Consider the following 18,021-nt stretch of genomic DNA (forward strand, 5'->3'; position numbering starts at 1 on the left):
TAGAATTATGAATATGTGTTTTAAAGATAGAGTTTTTAGAAGTATAAATACATATTTTTACATTTTTATATATTAATATGTATCTATACTTCTAAAAATATATTTATACTTAAAAAAAACATTTATCAAAATTACATATTTACACTTCTAAAAATATATGTATATACTTATATAAACATGTTTATGAATGAACAATTTTTTTTATTGATATGTATATTTTTAAATACATAAAAATACATATTTATAGTTCTAAAAACATATTAATTTGTTTTTTTTTTTACATCTTAAATGGTTTATCAAAGAAAAAAACCAAACACACACACACACACACACATATATATATATATATATATATATATATATATATATATATATATATATATATATAAAGAATTAACATTAAAAAATGTAAATGCAATATTTAATTAAAATTTTTTCGTTTATAAATATGATTTTTCTGCTTGAATACGTATAATATGAAAAAAAAATACATAGGGTAAAAGTGTTAAAAAAATTATAAATTTAAGGGTAAAAACGTAAAAAAATTGTAAACTTAAGGGTTTTTTTTGTGAAGTTAATATAATGGTAACCTGTTATCACCGGTAAAAGGGTAAAACCGAACGTTTTTTTGGAAAATGTTAGGGTAAAAACGGACATAAAATTCAACTTTGAGCAAAACCAACAAAAACTTTAAAACTTGAGGGTTATTATGACATTAGCCTTTTTGTTAATGTATTACAAGATTTAGCTAAAAATTAAGCAAAAGACCCACTCATTTTTGTAGCATACCATAAGAAATGGGCCAAATCACTACGGAATGGATTATATGGATTCGAAATGGGGCACAATCGTCCGCCTATATAAACCTCAAAAAAGTTTAACTTCATTTTTCATATTCCATTTTCATAAATTCACAAAAAACTCTTTAAAAAAGAAAATGATCTAGGACTACACCAAAGGGATCTAGTATGAGAGGTAGTAAGTTCAAGTGTTGTTAGAAACATAACTAATGGTTATTTTAGAGTAGGTTAGTTAGTTATTTTGAAATATGTTAGTTAGCTGTTTAGAAATAAAAAAAGTACTACAAATGGTTTTGTTTTTGTATTTGTTTAATATTTTTTTGGTGCTCTCAAAGTCCTGCGATAATACAACTTTCATAGCTGAAAGATGCGTTTTTGCCATACTGTGAAAATACCATTTTTGATCTTGTTTTTTAATTTACTAAATATTCTCATAGTAACAGCCGATGTAATCATAAGGGTTTCTATGAAAATGTCATTTCTCGATGAAAAATAACAATTTTGGTGTGTGTGTGTTTTTTTTCCTTTAGCAACTGACATTTTTGTATGTGCTGATTTGAAAATGTCATCCCTCAGGAACAATCATGAAAATATCGTATCTTGTTGAGAAATGAATTTTGAACTGTGTTTAATTCATTCAATATCCAATAGATTGGTGTTTTGTAACAATTTACTTTTTCGTTTTTTCATGCCAAAATGTTAATTTCTTATTGAGAAATAACATTTTTGCAGGAACAGAAATATCATATTTTATTTGAGAAATAAACATTAAACGCAGATCGGTGTTTAATTCAACTAGATTTATGTTCCAAAAGAATTTTGGGTTTGAATTCTTTTTCTATGAAATGAAGTTAAAATATGAGAATGAAGGTTTTTACACGTCCAAAATTGGAGTTTTTGACCATAATGGTGTTCTTGAAAAAAGTATTTACCATTTTAGTGTTTTTTTTTTTTACTTTTTAGATTCCTTTTCAGTTTTTTTGTTATTTTAAATATTTTATTTTTCTTTTTTTCTTTTTTATTCCAGATTTATATATATATATATATATATATGTGACAGCTTTCATTTTAGTTTTTTTTACCCTTTTTTACTGTTTTTTAAAATAAATGTTTTTTTATCTTCTTTTTCCTGTTTTTTTTTTTAATATTCATTTTTCTTATACAACATTTTTACCAACAAGTTTTAGCCTCAATATTAAAAAATCATCAAAAAACACTTCTATAATCAAATTTTAATGCGCAAAAATTCCAACATTCACATACAATGTTTTTAAAATGAAAAAAAAACACCTCAACATTGTTTCTTACAAAAAGAACACCACAAAAAGAAAAAAAAAAAAAAAAAAAAACTCCAACATTGTTTCTTACAAAAAGAACACCACAAAAAGAAAAAAAAAAGAAAAAAAAACTCCAACATTGTTTATTACAAAAAGAAAACCATCACAATTAGCTTGACCTTGAACCGGTAAAAAATGATTATCTGTATAAAAAAAAAAGAAAAAAAAAAGAGAATAACCACAACAAATACCATAAAAATATATATATATATATATATATATATATATATATATATATATATATATATATATATATATATTAAATTACCTTGGCATAGACGGACATCGTTTTCGATTATGTCCCAGTTGCCTATAAATTCCACAAAGATTGGCATTTTTTCCTTCTTTAATATCTATGCCATTTTTTAGTCTTGTTGAACGAGGACGACATTTTTTATTTCGTAATAGTTCTAAATTTGGAAGTAATTCATTAAATGGTGATTGTGGCCAATATGCTTCATGAGGAAGCGGGGAGAACTCAGATGCCCAAGTAGCATAATAATATTCAATCGAGTAACATCTATCAACATATTGTCAACTATTCAAAGAGAGTTTGGCACATGCACTCAAGACATGAGAACAAAGATATTTAAATGCCTCCCATTTACCACATGTGCAAGTTTTTTGTTCCAAATTAACTACTTGCACATTTCGACCTCTTTGAGTTATCAACTCAAATATACATTTTTCTCGGTTAAAAGATCTTAAGGAATGTGCACTTGCTTTTGCCATCAAAGCTACTTGTTTTACAACAACATGTGGAGTATGTGTATCTCCATGAGCTTGAGAACTAGATCCTAAAGGACGTCTCACCTCAAAATAATGCACCATTCTATAGAATGTAAGTTGCACACAAGCTGTGATTGGTAAGAAACGAGCACCTTTAAGTACACTGTTGAAAATCTCTGACAAATTTGTTGTGAGCAACCCATATCTCCTTCCACCATCATGTGCAAGTGTCCATCTATTAAGTGGATGACTCTCCAACCATTGTCGATCACATGGATTTAACTTCCCAATTTCTTCCATGATGGAGTTGAACTTTCGAATTTGATTCTGACTCCCGGCACGGTAAGCTAAAGCTTTCAATTCTGAATTACGAAACTTGTCATAAAAGTTGTTGATGAAATGTCGTAAACAATACCTTAAAAATTAAAAAAAATAAATAATAATAATGTAAGTTAATGAAGCAAGTTGTAACGACCCAATTTTCATGTCCAAAAATTTCATTTTAAAATATTACTTTTAGAAAACATTAATAAATAAAAGCATTGTTTGATCACGCCATAACACATCGCAAACCATGTTTTAATATTCAAACCATACAATCCATCAAATATCAGAGTACAATCCCAGTGAATCTCGTAAATGCGGAAACCGAAGAGTGTGTGTGTGACATGCTGCTACCGTGCCGGCTCCTTTCCCTTAGCTGAGGAGGTACCTGAAACCAAAACTGAAACCGTAAGCACAAAGCTTAGTGAGCTCCCCCAACGTACCACATACCATGCAAACACATAACATAATTACTGCCAGGCTATTCTGGGGTGCCTGACTACCCGGTACGGCCATTCTGGGGTGCCGACCTACCCATACGGACATTCTGGGGTGCCGTCCTACCCGTGTCAAGCCATTCTGGGGTGCTGACTACCCATGTCAAGCCATTCTGGGGTGCTGACTACCCATCGGTCCTAACAACCGATCCTCGGGGACTGGTCCCCTCCCGCTACCTCTATCGTATAACATAACAGGCCAACATACAAGCATACCATCACATACGGTCAGATGTTTCTGGGGTGTCTGACTACCCTGCGGTCCTAACAACCGAACTCCACTACTATTGCATATAACGTATCATGAGAGCATATAACATAACAGGTAATAGCAAACCTAGATGATATCACAAAGACAATCATCTATCATACGTCCCCTACTGGTGGGCCGGCATTGTGGCCTTAGGCCCACCACTACTGGAAGGTAACTCACCTCAAAGTAGCTGCTGAACTGATCGGGAACTAACTGACTGCTGCTGCTCCGGGAGTCCTCCGGCTGCAATTCCCACAATATACTTAATCATACACTGCTAACTGTCCTTTGGGTAAAAAGACCATTTTACCCCTGGTCTAGCCCTAAGTCAAATCGAAGTCAACTTTCAGTTGACCCGACTCGCCGAGTGGATCTCCACTCGCCGAGTCCCTAGCAAACTATTGTCCTGGGTCCCTGATTCTACTCGTCGAGTTGGGCTATGACTCGACGAGTCCATCTTCTAAACTGTCATTCAACTCCTTCATCCTACTCGCCGAGTTGTATGAACAACTCGTCGAGTTCATCTTCATCCGAAGAACACATATGCTAAGACTCGCCAAGTTGTATGAACAACTTGCCGAGTCTGTTCCTGATCTATGAAGATTGCCTTGGACTCGTCGAGTCAGGCATTGACTCGCCGAGTCCTATCATGAGTGAGTCCAGCTCCCAACTCACCGAGTCACCCCCTGTGACTCACGGCTCAACTCGATACATCATGAAGGGACCAATTCGGTGACTCGCGACCAGACTCGCCGAGTCACCTATACGACTCGCCGAGTCGTCGCCATGCATCCACCAAATACACCGATTTACTCGATTTCAGTTCATGCCATTCATAGATCTGGACTTCTAGGACACCAATCACACGTAAAGTTTCCAACTTTACGTGTGGATACTCACTAATATGGATTTTAGGGTTCCAAATGCCTCAAAAGGGTAGATCTAGGATGAACAAGCCACATGGGGCCATAAAGCTAACAGATCTGAGCTCCTGGAGCTCAATCTTGCCTAGATCTAAAGGCCCATCCACTTATTACGAAACATTAAGCACAAACAAGCTTGAGGAATGGCTCAAGAGTGTCTTAAATGAAATCTTAAGCATAGAAACAGGGGGAAAACGAGATATACCTCAATGAAACAGCTGAAAAACACAATGATGCTTGGATGGCTCTCCTTCCTCTTGATCTCCTTCCCCTTCTTGCCTCAAAACCTTCAAGAATGCACACAAGAGCCTCAAATTCACAAGAACAAGCTTAGGACGAGGGTTGGGAGCTCTGGGGGGTGAATGGGGGCTGGCAAGGGGCAGATATGGGGTTTAAATAGGGTGCAAACCCCTGAAACTTAGGGTTTCATCCAACAACGGTGACTCGCCGAGTCCAGGATATGGACTCGCCGAGTCGCCAACTTAAACGTGTCCTGCGTCTCGTCCCTACTCGGCGAGTCGGACCTAGTGACTCGCCGAGTCCAAGGCTAAAATAGGGCAATACTCAAATAAAATTCACATACCGGAAACCAGGCGCTACACAAGTTATTGAAATGTCCTAAAAGAATAGTTAAGAAATATAACAATACCTATGAAAACCACGTGGCTCTAACCATGGAGATCCATGCTCATTGACAGCCTTAAGAATTCCACCATGACGATCAGATATTAGGCATATGCCTTCACGGTCTTTCACCACATGATTCTTGACATGAGAAAGGAACCAATCCCAAGTATCATAAGATTCATTTTCTACAATAGCAAATGCAAGTGGCAAAATTTGATTATTGCCATCAACTCCCATTGCAATTAGCATCTTACCCTTGTATTTACCATACAAGTGTGTGCCATCAATACTAATCACCGGTCGACAATAGTGAAACCCTTTGATAGAGGGAGCAAAAACCCAAAAAACACGTCTAAATTCAACTTCATCCACATCGTTCGATCTTGAAACACACCATTCAACTATAGTTCCTGGATTGAACTTTTGAAGTGCACCTAGATATTTTGGTAAAGCGACATAAGACTCTTCCCAGTTTCCAAACACATGTTCAATTGCTTTTTGCTTTCCAACCCAAACCTTCTTATATGAAGGAGTATAGCCTAATTTTTCAACTATTTCAGCTCTCAAAGCCGGAATACTGATAGAAGGTTGCTCTTTTATAAGGTGTCTAGTTTCCATAGCAATCAAGCTTGCATCTAGGTTCAGATGGTCTTGAGAAAGCTTATAGTGTAAACAAGTGTGCGGACCGGTATACGTTGTGATTTCAAAATAACCACTACGTTTACGTTTACTTGCATGAAGCTTCCATTTGCAACCTGATTGTAAGTACAACTTGCATCTTAGAGTCCAAATAGTTGGGCGTGACTCAATGACCTCAAATTGTCTATGTGTCCTAATGCTATGGATCTTGATTGCTCTAACAAGTTCCTCTTTATCCTTGAAAGAATCTTTTCCCAACTCTCGCGTAAAATCATTCTTACTCGTTGATTGTGTCATAATCTAATTTTCATCAATAGTCAAATTTGTTCCTTCCATATTAGTAAAAGTTGAGGGTAATTCAACATTATTGTCAAAATATGTTTCATCATCATCTTCATCTCCAATTCCATCTTCCAATATTTCATTTAACTCAACATCATTGTCTATATTCATCAAATTAGTCACAACAGCAGCTTGAGAAATCAAAACCGTATGTTTTTTTTTTTAAACAATAATATTAGTATTAAAATTAAATAATACCATTTTGGTAAATACTTATCAATAACACTAATATGGGAAATATTTTTTGTCATAGCACTATTATGGTTAAAAACTCTCCAAAATTGTGGCGCTGGAGACATACGAAACATGGAGATGGTGGCAGCAGCAGAAGTAGAAAGCATCGGAGTCAACCTCACTCCACCGCTCTCTCCTCTCTCCTACTCGCTCCATGACTCGTTCCTCCTCTCCCACTGCGCCTCCTGCTTCTCCCCTCTTCCGCCCGATCCTCATCCTTCCCTTCATCCTCTTCTCTACTGCTCCCCTTCCTGCTCTTCTTCCCATTCTCCCCTCCACCTCTCCTCCGCCTCCCACCACCTCCATATCCACCTCTCCCAGAACCCTTACGATGGTCAAACCTCCGACCTCCGCGCCGCTCTCCTCTTGCTTCTCCAAATTAAAAGCCACCATCCCTTCAAACAATACGATAGAATCTGTGGGTTGATGAGCAACCGTCACCAACTCCTTATGTCTAATCACGACGATGAATTTTCCACCAGAATAAAGAACGGCGCGAGAGCAATGGCGGCAGCTACAATGATGAGAGACGGCATCTCCGATTCCAATTTGTCCGAAGAATATTTACTGGAAGAGGCGGTGTTGTGCGTGGTGGTAACAAACGCCGTGGAGGTGCAAGATAGGGTTGGTCGATCAGTGGGGATTGCGGTCTACAATATTTCTTTCTCCTGGATCAACCACAGTTGTTCCCCAAATGCCTGCTATCTGTTCTTGCCGCCGGAGAGCCACGGTGATGGGCAACGGTTTCTCATCACTCCGGCGTCCTCTAATGGTCGCCAACCAATTCAGCTTTCTCCAAATTCCCAATTCCTAACAGGTAATTCACTAAACCCCAAATTCATGCGTTTCCAATTCATAAACAAGAAATTGAATTGCTTATGTGTAATAGAATCGACGGAGATCCATGGTGGTCCAAGAGTGGTTATTAGGAATATAAAGCCCATAAAGAAAGGGGCGCAGATTACAATCGCATACACAGATTTGCTACAACCGAAGGTAAACAACTTCATCAAATCCATTCTATGTGCGAATTCATGAAATAACATATTATTTCCTTCAATCATCTTCTGTTTTTTCCAGGAGTTGAGGCAACTGGACTTGTGGTCCAAGTATCGATTTACATGTTGCTGTAATCGATGTATTGCAGTGCCTCCAACACACGTTGACCAGTGTCTACAGACATTGACCACTGCCTCCTGCAATGATGTGGGAATAGAAAACCTTACAGAGTACATAAACGATGCTATTGATGAATATCTATCTTCCAATAATGCCGAATCTTGTTGCAAAAAGCTGGAAAATACCCTTTTGAATGGATTCCATTATGAACAGCTCATAATAAGATTAAACCCCCAAAACCATCTATCTTTAAATGCGTACACAACTCTAGCTTCAGCTTATAAGGTCCGATCAATGGATGAAAATCTGTTACATTCTAAAAAGATGAAAAGATTCAGTGCTGCATACTCCTTGTTACTTGCAGTTGTAACACATAAACTCTTTCTGTCTGAATCTTGTTTAATTGCTTCGGTTTCAAACTTCTGGATTGGTGCTGGTGAATCCATACTAGATCTTGCTAGAAACATAATGTCTGATTGTGATTCAGAGCTTCAAAGTTTTAATTGCTTAAAGTGTGGTCTGATTGATGTATTTGAATCTGATTTTGTCAATGGTCAAAGTCCCAAAAGGGTTTTAGACATATCCAAGATGTTTATAAATTGCATCACTGATGTATTCCCCAAGGTTTGGAAGTTTTTGGTCCATGGAAATAGTTATCTTGAGGTTGTTAAAGATTCCATTGATCTGTTAATGAATGTGAAGGAAATTAAGGGGGGAGAAGAAAGAGTTGAGCTTTTGTGGGTAGGTGTTCATTGTTTGTTATATGGTGGGGTTTTGATGAATATTTTTGGTGGAAAGGATTCACATTTGAGTTGTTATATTCGAGGTCTTGTTTATGGTGGAGATGCAAAAGATTGTGGTGAATGATTGCAAGTCCCCATTGGTAAACATTATTATTTTCTTCATACGGATTGTTGTCTTGGATTGGGTTATTTTTATCAAACTTTTTCCTCTCCAATTTCTTGTGTTTATATCATTTTTTGTTGCTTGTAGCAACCTTGTTTCTCTTTCTCTTCAAAATTACTATTGAAGCCTTGAAGGGTATACGTGAAGGACTTTATAATCTCAATGCTCGTGTAGGAATCACTTTCCTAAACAAACAATTCAACACTATATGCCTAGGGTTACATGAAATTTTCATTGGGATAATCAAAATGAGCACTCAAAATCGTAAAGTTAAAATCAGCTCCAACTTTGTTCCTGTTGGTAAAAGTTCAAATTCAAAAGATTAGTAACCAAAAATAGTAACAGGTTTGGAATCGTGACTTTAATAATAAAAATATTTTAAATCGCAATAAAATGATACTATTGAAAACAAACCATGGATTCTAGCAGGGAAGGAGGGAAAGAGAGTTAGGGAGAGAAAAGAGATGTTCAAGTCGGCAAAAGAATGTAGGGTATTATAAAAGTGAAAAAGAAAAAAGTTATTTTTTTAACAAAGGAAGATATTATTATCCTTTTAAAACATTTTTCTTGTCGCCAAATATCTCTATCAATATTTTTTTTTGAAATATTCTCTTTGTCACGTAATATCTATGTTAACATTTTTTTTTTACATAAAACCGGATAAACCTGCTACTATAGGTAGTGATAGTGTTTTTGAACATTTAAGAAAGTTTAATGAATGTGCAAGAAATAAAATTTAATGGTTTTTTTAACAAAAATGAAAATTTTGTTAATCTCTTTAAGTCTATTTCCCCTAAAAGTTATTTAAACTTGAATGGTTCTATTAAAAAAAATACAAACATTGTGTTTTCAGAAATTATAATGGGTTTTAGAAAATTTGCAATAAATAAAAAAGATAAAAATGAAAATTTCTTTATATATATATATATATATATATATATATATATATATATATATATATATATATATATATATATATATATATATATATATATATATATAGAGAGAGAGAGAGAGAGAGAAATTTCATTTGGGAATAAGATTTTTGTCACAATTTTTTTTGATCGTTTTCACATTTTTTACAATCAAAATTTTTGTATTTTGATAAAAAAAAAAACAAACTTTAGATGTTGGCCACAATTTTTTAATCACATTGATAATTTTAGTCCTTATTGTAAAAGCCACTTTGACGATCAAAACTTTTACATTTTAACATAAAAAACATAAAAAATAAATAAATAAATAAATAAATCTCAGGAAGCCCAGGCTTTCTTCCTCTTTCTTCCTAGTTTAGTTAAATTCTTAAAGCACAACCAACAAACTTTCTTACTCGTACACACGATGCAATTAGATTTCGATATTTATTATATTTTCCAAATAAAATTGTTTGTATTCCAACCATACTTTAAGTAATACCTTTATAAGTAGATTTTAATCTATTTGGGTTAAAGCTAAAATTAGACCAAATCAATTGCGTACAAAGCTGTTAAGGTAAATATTTTTTTTAAATACTTTTTAAAAACATGATCATTTACAAACGATGATACTCGTTATTATATATTATAGTATAAATAGTAATTAGATTTTACATCAATGATTTAAGTAGATATTTTCGTTTAACTATGTTCAGCAACACCAATTTAAATCAACTCGTAGCCTTATGATAGATAGGTAAATAGAAACTTTTATTTTAGACAAATATATTAACAAAAAAAAAAAGTAAAAATTATAACTTTTACGGGACGTTGTAGAATTCTCTTAACCTTTTTTAAAGTAAAAAGATCCACACCACAATTAATATGATCTTGGAAGGACTCAAAGAACTATATCTAAATAGATGTATTTTGTTGTTTGTTTGTTAGCACATTTTGTTTGACTTTTATATAAGAGGTATAAATGGTTGATTAAAATTCAACAATTTCAAAGTTCTGATCTAAATAATATGACATACTATAATTAATATATCATACTAATAACTAAGTAGGGGAGGATATATATTATAACTAGGGAAGGTTGTGACTATATTAAAAGTGTCCACGCGTCCAAAATGAATTCACAATTGCTTATATTATAAATACCTCTTAAACTCACTCTTCTTTTTATCATCACTAATTCATCATTCTTATTTCTTAATCAACAACTTAACCATGGCTGAAGAGAAGAAGCACCACCACCTTTTTCATCACAATAAGGATGATGAGGAGTCTTTTGCAGCCTATCCTGTTGAGGGAACCCATGATTACAAGGAAGATGAGAAGAAACACAAGAAAGATGAGCGCCTTGGTGAAGTAGGTGCTGTTGCTGCAGGGCTCTATGCAAAGGTAACCATGATCATTCACCTATATATGTTCATCACTTGGTTGCACCCATACTCATTTGTTTCTTTGTTTTAATCCAAGCAAAACAAAGTTGAATCTCAATGGATCATAACAAAATTGAAATTTAACCATTTACCAAACATGTATGTGTATATACCATGTTGCATGGGAGTTTAGTGGTTGAGGTGTATAATTCCACATAAGAGGTCTAGGGTTCAAATCCTGACAGACTAAAAATATTGCTAGTTCTGTGATCGACCTCTCACGTTGGCCTTGGACGAGTTGACATAAGATAACAACGTTAAAAATAAAAATATAGGATAGTTGTAATCCATAGTATATCTAAACAAAGCAGATCACATGATTGTGAGTGAATCATGGTAGTAAGATGGTTAATATTGTTGTGTATATATATTTTTTGAATTATATATATTAAAAAAAAACAGTGTTTTAATACATATCAATAAAGGATAAACTTACAACAAGTTGCGCCGCCAATCTTTCTGGATGGCAAAACTAATTATTTTGAAAACAAGAAAACGGAATTGGATCTACTATATAATACAATGTTATTTGTCATGCACATATGTATTAAATATTACAAAAAAAAATGTGGAAATAAATATGTGAATGAATGTAGCATGAGAAGCATGAGGAAAAGAAGGATCCAGAGAACGCACACCGCCACAAATTGGAGGAAGAGATTGCAGCGACAGCTGCTGTAGGAGCTGGTGGATATGCATTCCACGAGCACCATAATAAGAAGGAAGATGAAAAGGCACAGGAAACCAAGAAGCATCACCATCTCTTTTAGTTGCCATGCCTACTTCAATAAATACTATGTGTGCACGTATTACATGAAATAAAATACAAACTTATATTATGTTCTAGGGTTCTTACATTAAATAAAGTAAAAACTTATGGAATTCCTCGTGTCACTAATCGCTTGATACTTTAATTGCATTTTGTATTATGTTATTGTTGAAGGGTGTTTTAATTATTTAAATAATTATCAGTCCAACATTTTGATGGAGTTATACATTATAGATTAGTTTTAGTTTTCTATAGAGATATATTGATAATTTTTCAAATGAGAATCATATTAAGGGAGGGGATATTTGTTTCATATAATACTAAGTTAGATGCACGTGTAATACACATGTTGATTGAAAGAAATGTCAAATAAAAAGGATCAACACTAATGATTTCTAAACGGTCTTAAGTCTTGTTTGATAAATGTCTTTCCAAGCTCATAAAGATCTTTCTGGCTGAATAAGTCGGAAAGATCATTTGGTTTGCATCAAAAAAATTTAGCTTTCCCGGTAAGATGGGTCTTTCCCATGAAGTCACAAACCCAACTCTGAATGGAAACGAAATACGCATCAGACCATTGTGCCCTAACAAAAAAAACGCTCCCGAGAAGTCTTCTTTATCGCCTCCATCAGTGACTCCGTCAACCATCATCGTGTGCCAAGACTGTAACATCCCAAAAATACGAGCCAAAAATTTCATTTTTGAAAACATATACTTAGCAAAACATTCGAAATAAAAGGTTCACCGATCATAACATTCTATAAAGATATCGCATGTCTGGAAAAACATTTTCATAAAACATAATAATGTCATACTACAAATCCCCAGGAAGATCTCATAGTGCGGAATACAGAGCATGTGTGTGATGGACCGCTACCGCGCCAACTCTTTCCCCTTTGAAGAAGAGGTACCTGAAACCAAAACTGAAAACTGTAAGCACGAAGCTTAGTGAGTTCCCCCAACATACCACATACCATACAATCACATAACATACATATATTGTCAGGCATATCTAGGTGCCCGACCTGCCCCTTTGGTCCTCTCGGCCGGATACTGTCTAGGATATCTGGGAACTGGCCTCCCATTCGGTCCTCTCGACCGGATACTGACCAGTATATCTGTGAGCTTCCCCCCCCCCCTTTGGTCCTCTCGACCGGATACTGACTAACATATCTGGGTGCTGGTCTCCCCTTCGGTCCTCTCGACCGGATACTGGGGATTATTTCACCCCCTACTACTACCACATAACACATATATCTTATAATCTATCTAGTATGGCTGGGCATGACCGCCCCTTCGGCCCTATCGATCGGTATACTGAAGACTATCTCCCCCTACTGTCACTAGCACATATCATCATATCATACTAGCACATTAGCATATCACAAGTAGTAGCAATCCTATATGAATATCACAGAGACAAACATCTATCATACAATCCTATTGGTGGGCTGACATTGTGGCCGTAGACCCACCGCTACTGGAAGGTAACTCACCTCGTAGCTGCTGATTTGTGTGGGAACGGTCTGTCTGTTGCTGCTGCTCCGGAAATCCTCCGGCTGCAATTCCCACCAAACACTTAGTCAAATACTGCTAACCAACCTCAGGGTAAACTGACCATTTACCCTTAATCAAACCATGAGTCAAAGTCAAAGTCAACTTCCAATTAACCCGCCTCGCCGAGTTGGCTTGTCAACTCGCCGAGTCCCTTTCCCTTTGTCTGACCACTATCATGTCTCTACTCGTCGAGTTTGGCATTGACTCGACGAGTTTCCTTCTAATTTGATGACCAATCGTTCTTCATTCTACTCACCGAGTTGTATGAACAACTCGTCGGGTTCGTCTTCATCTAAAGAACACTCTATGCTTAGACTCGCCGAGTTGAATGAACAACTCGCCGAGTCCGTTCTTGAGGCAAGAAGATTGCCTCGAACTCGCCGAGTTACTACATGAGTGAGTCTGGATTTCAACCCACTGAATCACACCCTATGACTCACCACTCCAACCAGCAACACGAAAAGGGGGAAAACTCGGGGACTCGCGACTCGACTCGCCAAGTCAGATGAACGACTCGCCGAGTCTGACACATGTAAATACTATAGACGCGATTCTGCTTGAATCTAACCCATGCCATTCATAGATCTGGGTTTCTAGGGCCTGGTTTACACGTAAAGTTTCCAACTTTACGTGTAAATAAACACCCATGAGGGTTTTAGGGCTCAAAATGCACCAAAAGAGTAGATCTAGGGCTTTCATGCATTATGGTTCCATAAAGGCAGTTGATCCAAGCTCCTGGAGCTCAATCATGCCTAGATCTAGAGGCTAAACAACTTATCATCAACTCTAATACACAAACAAGCTTGGGGAAAGGCTCAAGAAGGACTTTCATGGAGCTACAAGGGACAATAAGCATGAAAACAGAGGGAAACTGAGTTATACCTCAAGGAAATCACTGAGATAACACCAATATGCCTGGCCTCCTTCTTCTCTTCTTGATCTACTCTCCTTCCCTCTCCAAATATTCAAGAAAACACACCAAAATGCTTCAATCTCACAAGGAAAAAGGGTTGGACGATATAGGGAGCTCTGAGGGTGAAGGGGGCGAGCTTGGGGGCGGATAAGAGGGCTTAAATAGGGTGCAAACCCTTAAATAGTATGCCCCGCGTACATCAATATTACGCCCATCATATGCTAATCCTTCAGCCTATAAATAGAGGCACTTTTCCTTATTTTTCTTCACACCTTTTATCAACTTCTCTACCAAACACCCCCAAACCCTCTAACCTAGCACCTCCTAGGTGTTAGAAGTGAGTCTCGGAGCACCATAAGGCTCCGTAAAGAAGAGCTTTTGGCTCAGAAGTTCTGCTCGCGTAGAGCCCGATTCCTCGCTAAACCCCCTTTTAAGTGAGTTTTACCCTATTTTAAGTATAACTTATGTTTAAGTTCATTATCGTTAGTATGAACCTATAAACAAGATTTATCAATGATTCCAAACCATTATATTGATTCATCTACTTACAAGGATGATGTCTAGGTTGTGATTTAGTGAGGTGTTTAAAGTGAAATTTCCAAACAGTATACTTCGTATACCAAACGAACCCTACCTTCGATATGATCCTACTTATTTGTTCCTTACTTGATATATCTTGAAGTATACTTTGAGTTAATGATGAATCTAGACTAATAATTAGTTGCAATAAATAACAAACTAAGAACTTAGCGATAATAATGTTAGGTTTCGTTGAAGGGAAATACGATTGTTAGAAGCGAAGCGCTGCCCGAATTTCGAGTCATCACTTTAACAAGTGAGTGCATAGTCCCTTTCATGAACATGATTGTAATACAATTATTAATAAAAGTATTAAGTATATGTTGAAATTTTGTATGTGAGTTATATGCTTATTATCTAGAAATATGTGTTATATGTATATTTGATGATATACGTTATACGAACCAGGCATGGTTCTATATGTGTTGAGATGTATTTACACGATAATAATAATAGAAGTATTATAAATGAGAAGATAAATGTATGTTAATACTTACTACTCTGTATAAAATATTACACTAAATTAGCATTGTGTTGCCGAAACAGAGTTAGTATTGAAAGGTTATTGTAAGCATTGAAGGCTTGCTTAGTGATGATATAAGACTTAAAAGAGATGATAAGTTCAATTAAGTTTGGATATTGGGTAGTATCTTATTAAGGGTACGTGTGTGATCGGAATAGAGAGTAGAAACTCTGTTTGAGGAGATTGATGATCGATGGAGTATGTCCTACGTACAAAAGTACTTTCAATGTACCAAGTCTTTTTCAAAGCTTTATGTCTTAGGTGATGCTTGTGTCGGGGTATTATTATGTTCTGGGGTACAAGTCCTACTCATACCAAGGTACTATAATGTGCCAGAAGTACTATCATGTACAAAGTCCTTTTATGACACTATTGTGTGTCAGGGCATGGGAGTGTACGAGATTACTTTATTAGTATTTCCATATACTTTTTATTTTGAAGAGCTTTGGAGTCATCGTTTCTTTTACGAAGTAATTGGACGAGCTTCATATGTCAGCATTTCCTTTCACGAAGTAATTGAGGTTACTTCGTAGACTGCCTAATATAGTATGTCATTAATAGACCATTATTATGTATATCTGAAGTTGTATTGCTGGATAGGGTGAGTCTGGGGGTAAAAGTGTCAGACCACTGCTAGGAACAGTTATCTAGATAACCATCCTTGACTTAATTGTCTTGTTGTTTTTACAAATGGAGGTTCGTGGTGAAAATTATTTCATTCCCCTTATTTGATGTATTTATTGATCCTCGTTTGTTGCCAGGGAATTTCCGAAACAACATCGTCAGTTTGTTGTTCATATTGATCCTTTAGGCTAGATTTTGTAAGACCCTTGTATAGGATCCATACGTGGGAATCGATAGGATGGGAAAAAATGTTTTAGAGATATGATATATATATATATATGTGTGTGTGTGTGTTAATGATAATAGTTGGGTTTGCAGGTTTGAGATATAAATTATTATCATATTGTGGGATTGAAATCCCTATATATTCACCAGGTTTCCCAACCTGGCCCACTCAGTTTATTGTATCACATGTGGCTATATGAAAGATACATTATATTGAGAGATTCAAGGAGTATTGGGATACTAGTTTAATTGTTGTAAGGCTTGTAATATTTCGTTATGCTTATGTTTCTGTATTGGCGATGACATACCAATGTTTTAATATAAATAAAATACATTTCTTCGGAAATGCTTTGACAATATCATTATCATGTTTTATGGGAACAAATTTCACAATACTATTTTTTCAAAAAGGGATACTCTGATTTCTAAATTATCATAAACAAATCGGTCTTTTCTGGCCGTGAAAATGGGGATGTCACATATTTAGATTTGAATAATTGTTACTACTCGTCGTAGATGATAAGAAACATCATTTCATTTCATGGTTTATATAGAAAAGGTTTTAGATATTCTTTTAATAATGAGAATGGATCTATTTTTGCTTTCAAAAATGGTGTGTTTTATTTTGAAGCTTTACCTTGTGATGGCGTGTATGAAACTGTGATGGTTGTAGACAGTTTAGTTAATACTGTTTTATAAATTGATTCATCTAATGGTTTAGACAAAGCATAATTGTGGCATTGTCGTCTTGGACATGTCAACAAGAAACGCATCGCCCAACTCCAAAAGGATGGAATGTTGGAATCATTTGACTTAAGGTTTGATGATGTGTGTGAGTCTTCTTTACTTGGAAAGATGAAAAAATATTTTCACTAGTTATTTTAAAAGAGGTGAAGGATAGTTGAATCTCATACACACATATGTGTGTGGGCCCTTCAAATCCACCACAAGGGATGCAAATCAATTCTATGTGACTTTTACTGATGATTACAGTAGATATGGTTATATTTACTTAACCAAGCATAAGTCAGAAACTTTTGAAAAGTTCAAAGAGTTCAAACAAGAACGCGAGAATCAATTGGGCAGGAAGTACAAGATGCTCAGATCTGATAGAGGTGGTGAGTATCTTAGTATCCAATTCCACAACTACTTCAAGGAATGTGGAATAGTTTCACAATTGACACCTCCTAGGACACCACAACTTAATGGTGTGGATGAGAGTTGTAATCGGACCTTGTTGGACATGGTTCGTTCCATGATTATTCAAGCTTCACTTCCAATCTCATTTTCGGTGTATGCCTTAGAAACTATCGCCCACATTCATAATCTTATCCCAACAAAGAATGTTGCCAAAACACCTCATGAGATGTGGACAGGGAAGGTTCTCTCGTTAGCACATATCAAGGTTTGGTGTTGTGAAGCTTTCGTTAAACGAGAGACTCACGAAAAGCTTGAACCTCACAATAAGAGATGTATTTTCATCGGCTACCCACAAAGGTCCTTTGTATATTTGTTCTACAGACCTAGTAACAACGTGGTCTTTGTATCGCGAAGGGGAGTCTTTCGCGAGAGAGAGCTTATATGCAAAGAGCACAGTGGGAGTACAATTGATTTTGAAGAAATTCAAGATTAAAGCGATGAAGGAACCGCTGAAAATGTTATGGCTCAACCTGAGGAAGAAATTCCAGTTGAAGCAATTGACGAGTCATTACCTCTTAGATGTTCCAGTAGAGTTAGAA

The 18,021-nt window shown here is 35.7% G+C and overlaps 3 protein-coding genes across 3 annotated transcripts; 2 read left to right on the forward strand and 1 right to left on the reverse strand.

The window, feature by feature from the left end:
• Positions 1 to 2,091: 2,091 nt before the first annotated feature.
• Positions 2,092 to 6,426, reverse strand: LOC145016193 (uncharacterized). Its single transcript, XM_078974588.1, has 5 exons — positions 5,513 to 6,426; positions 2,746 to 3,281; positions 2,406 to 2,447; positions 2,228 to 2,280; positions 2,092 to 2,103 (listed from the first exon to the last, which is right to left on the reverse strand). Exons 1-5 carry the CDS (start codon positions 6,424 to 6,426, stop codon positions 2,092 to 2,094), a joined length of 1,557 nt encoding a protein of 518 aa, XP_078830714.1.
• A 320-nt stretch (positions 6,427 to 6,746) lies between these two features.
• On the forward strand, positions 6,747 to 8,844 carry LOC145014007 (SET domain-containing protein). The gene is made up of 3 exons (XM_078972358.1): positions 6,747 to 7,522; positions 7,595 to 7,701; positions 7,786 to 8,844. The coding sequence occupies exons 1-3, from the start codon at positions 6,778 to 6,780 to the stop codon at positions 8,689 to 8,691; spliced, it is 1,758 nt and encodes a 585-aa protein (XP_078828484.1). The 5' UTR covers positions 6,747 to 6,777; the 3' UTR covers positions 8,692 to 8,844.
• A 1,972-nt stretch (positions 8,845 to 10,816) lies between these two features.
• On the forward strand, positions 10,817 to 11,974 carry LOC145015880 (uncharacterized). The gene is made up of 2 exons (XM_078974352.1): positions 10,817 to 11,051; positions 11,689 to 11,974. Exons 1-2 carry the CDS (start codon positions 10,878 to 10,880, stop codon positions 11,860 to 11,862), a joined length of 348 nt encoding a protein of 115 aa, XP_078830478.1. The 5' UTR covers positions 10,817 to 10,877; the 3' UTR covers positions 11,863 to 11,974.
• Positions 11,975 to 18,021: the final 6,047 nt, after the last annotated feature.

Source organism: Lactuca saligna, chromosome 9 (assembly GCF_052625555.1).
Source record: "Lactuca saligna cultivar CGN05327 chromosome 9, ASM5262555v1, whole genome shotgun sequence".
Lineage (NCBI taxonomy): Eukaryota > Viridiplantae > Streptophyta > Magnoliopsida > Asterales > Asteraceae > Lactuca > Lactuca saligna.

Coding starts and splice junctions, on each gene's coding strand:
- LOC145016193 (XM_078974588.1), bottom strand. CDS start 6,426: ATGACACAATCAACGAGTAAGAATGATTTTACGCGAGAGTTGGGAAAA. Junction 2,448..2,745: donor ACAAAAAACTTGCACATGTG/GTAAATGGGAGG, acceptor TGGAATTTATAG/GCAACTGGGACATAATCGAA. Junction 2,281..2,405: donor CGATGTCCGTCTATGCCAAG/GTAATTTAATAT, acceptor TTTTTTATACAG/ATAATCATTTTTTACCGGTT.
- LOC145014007 (XM_078972358.1), top strand. CDS start 6,778: ATGGAGATGGTGGCAGCAGCAGAAGTAGAAAGCATCGGAGTCAACCTC. Junction 7,523..7,594: donor AAATTCCCAATTCCTAACAG/GTAATTCACTAA, acceptor TATGTGTAATAG/AATCGACGGAGATCCATGGT. Junction 7,702..7,785: donor CAGATTTGCTACAACCGAAG/GTAAACAACTTC, acceptor TGTTTTTTCCAG/GAGTTGAGGCAACTGGACTT.
- LOC145015880 (XM_078974352.1), top strand. CDS start 10,878: ATGGCTGAAGAGAAGAAGCACCACCACCTTTTTCATCACAATAAGGAT. Junction 11,052..11,688: donor CTGCAGGGCTCTATGCAAAG/GTAACCATGATC, acceptor GAATGAATGTAG/CATGAGAAGCATGAGGAAAA.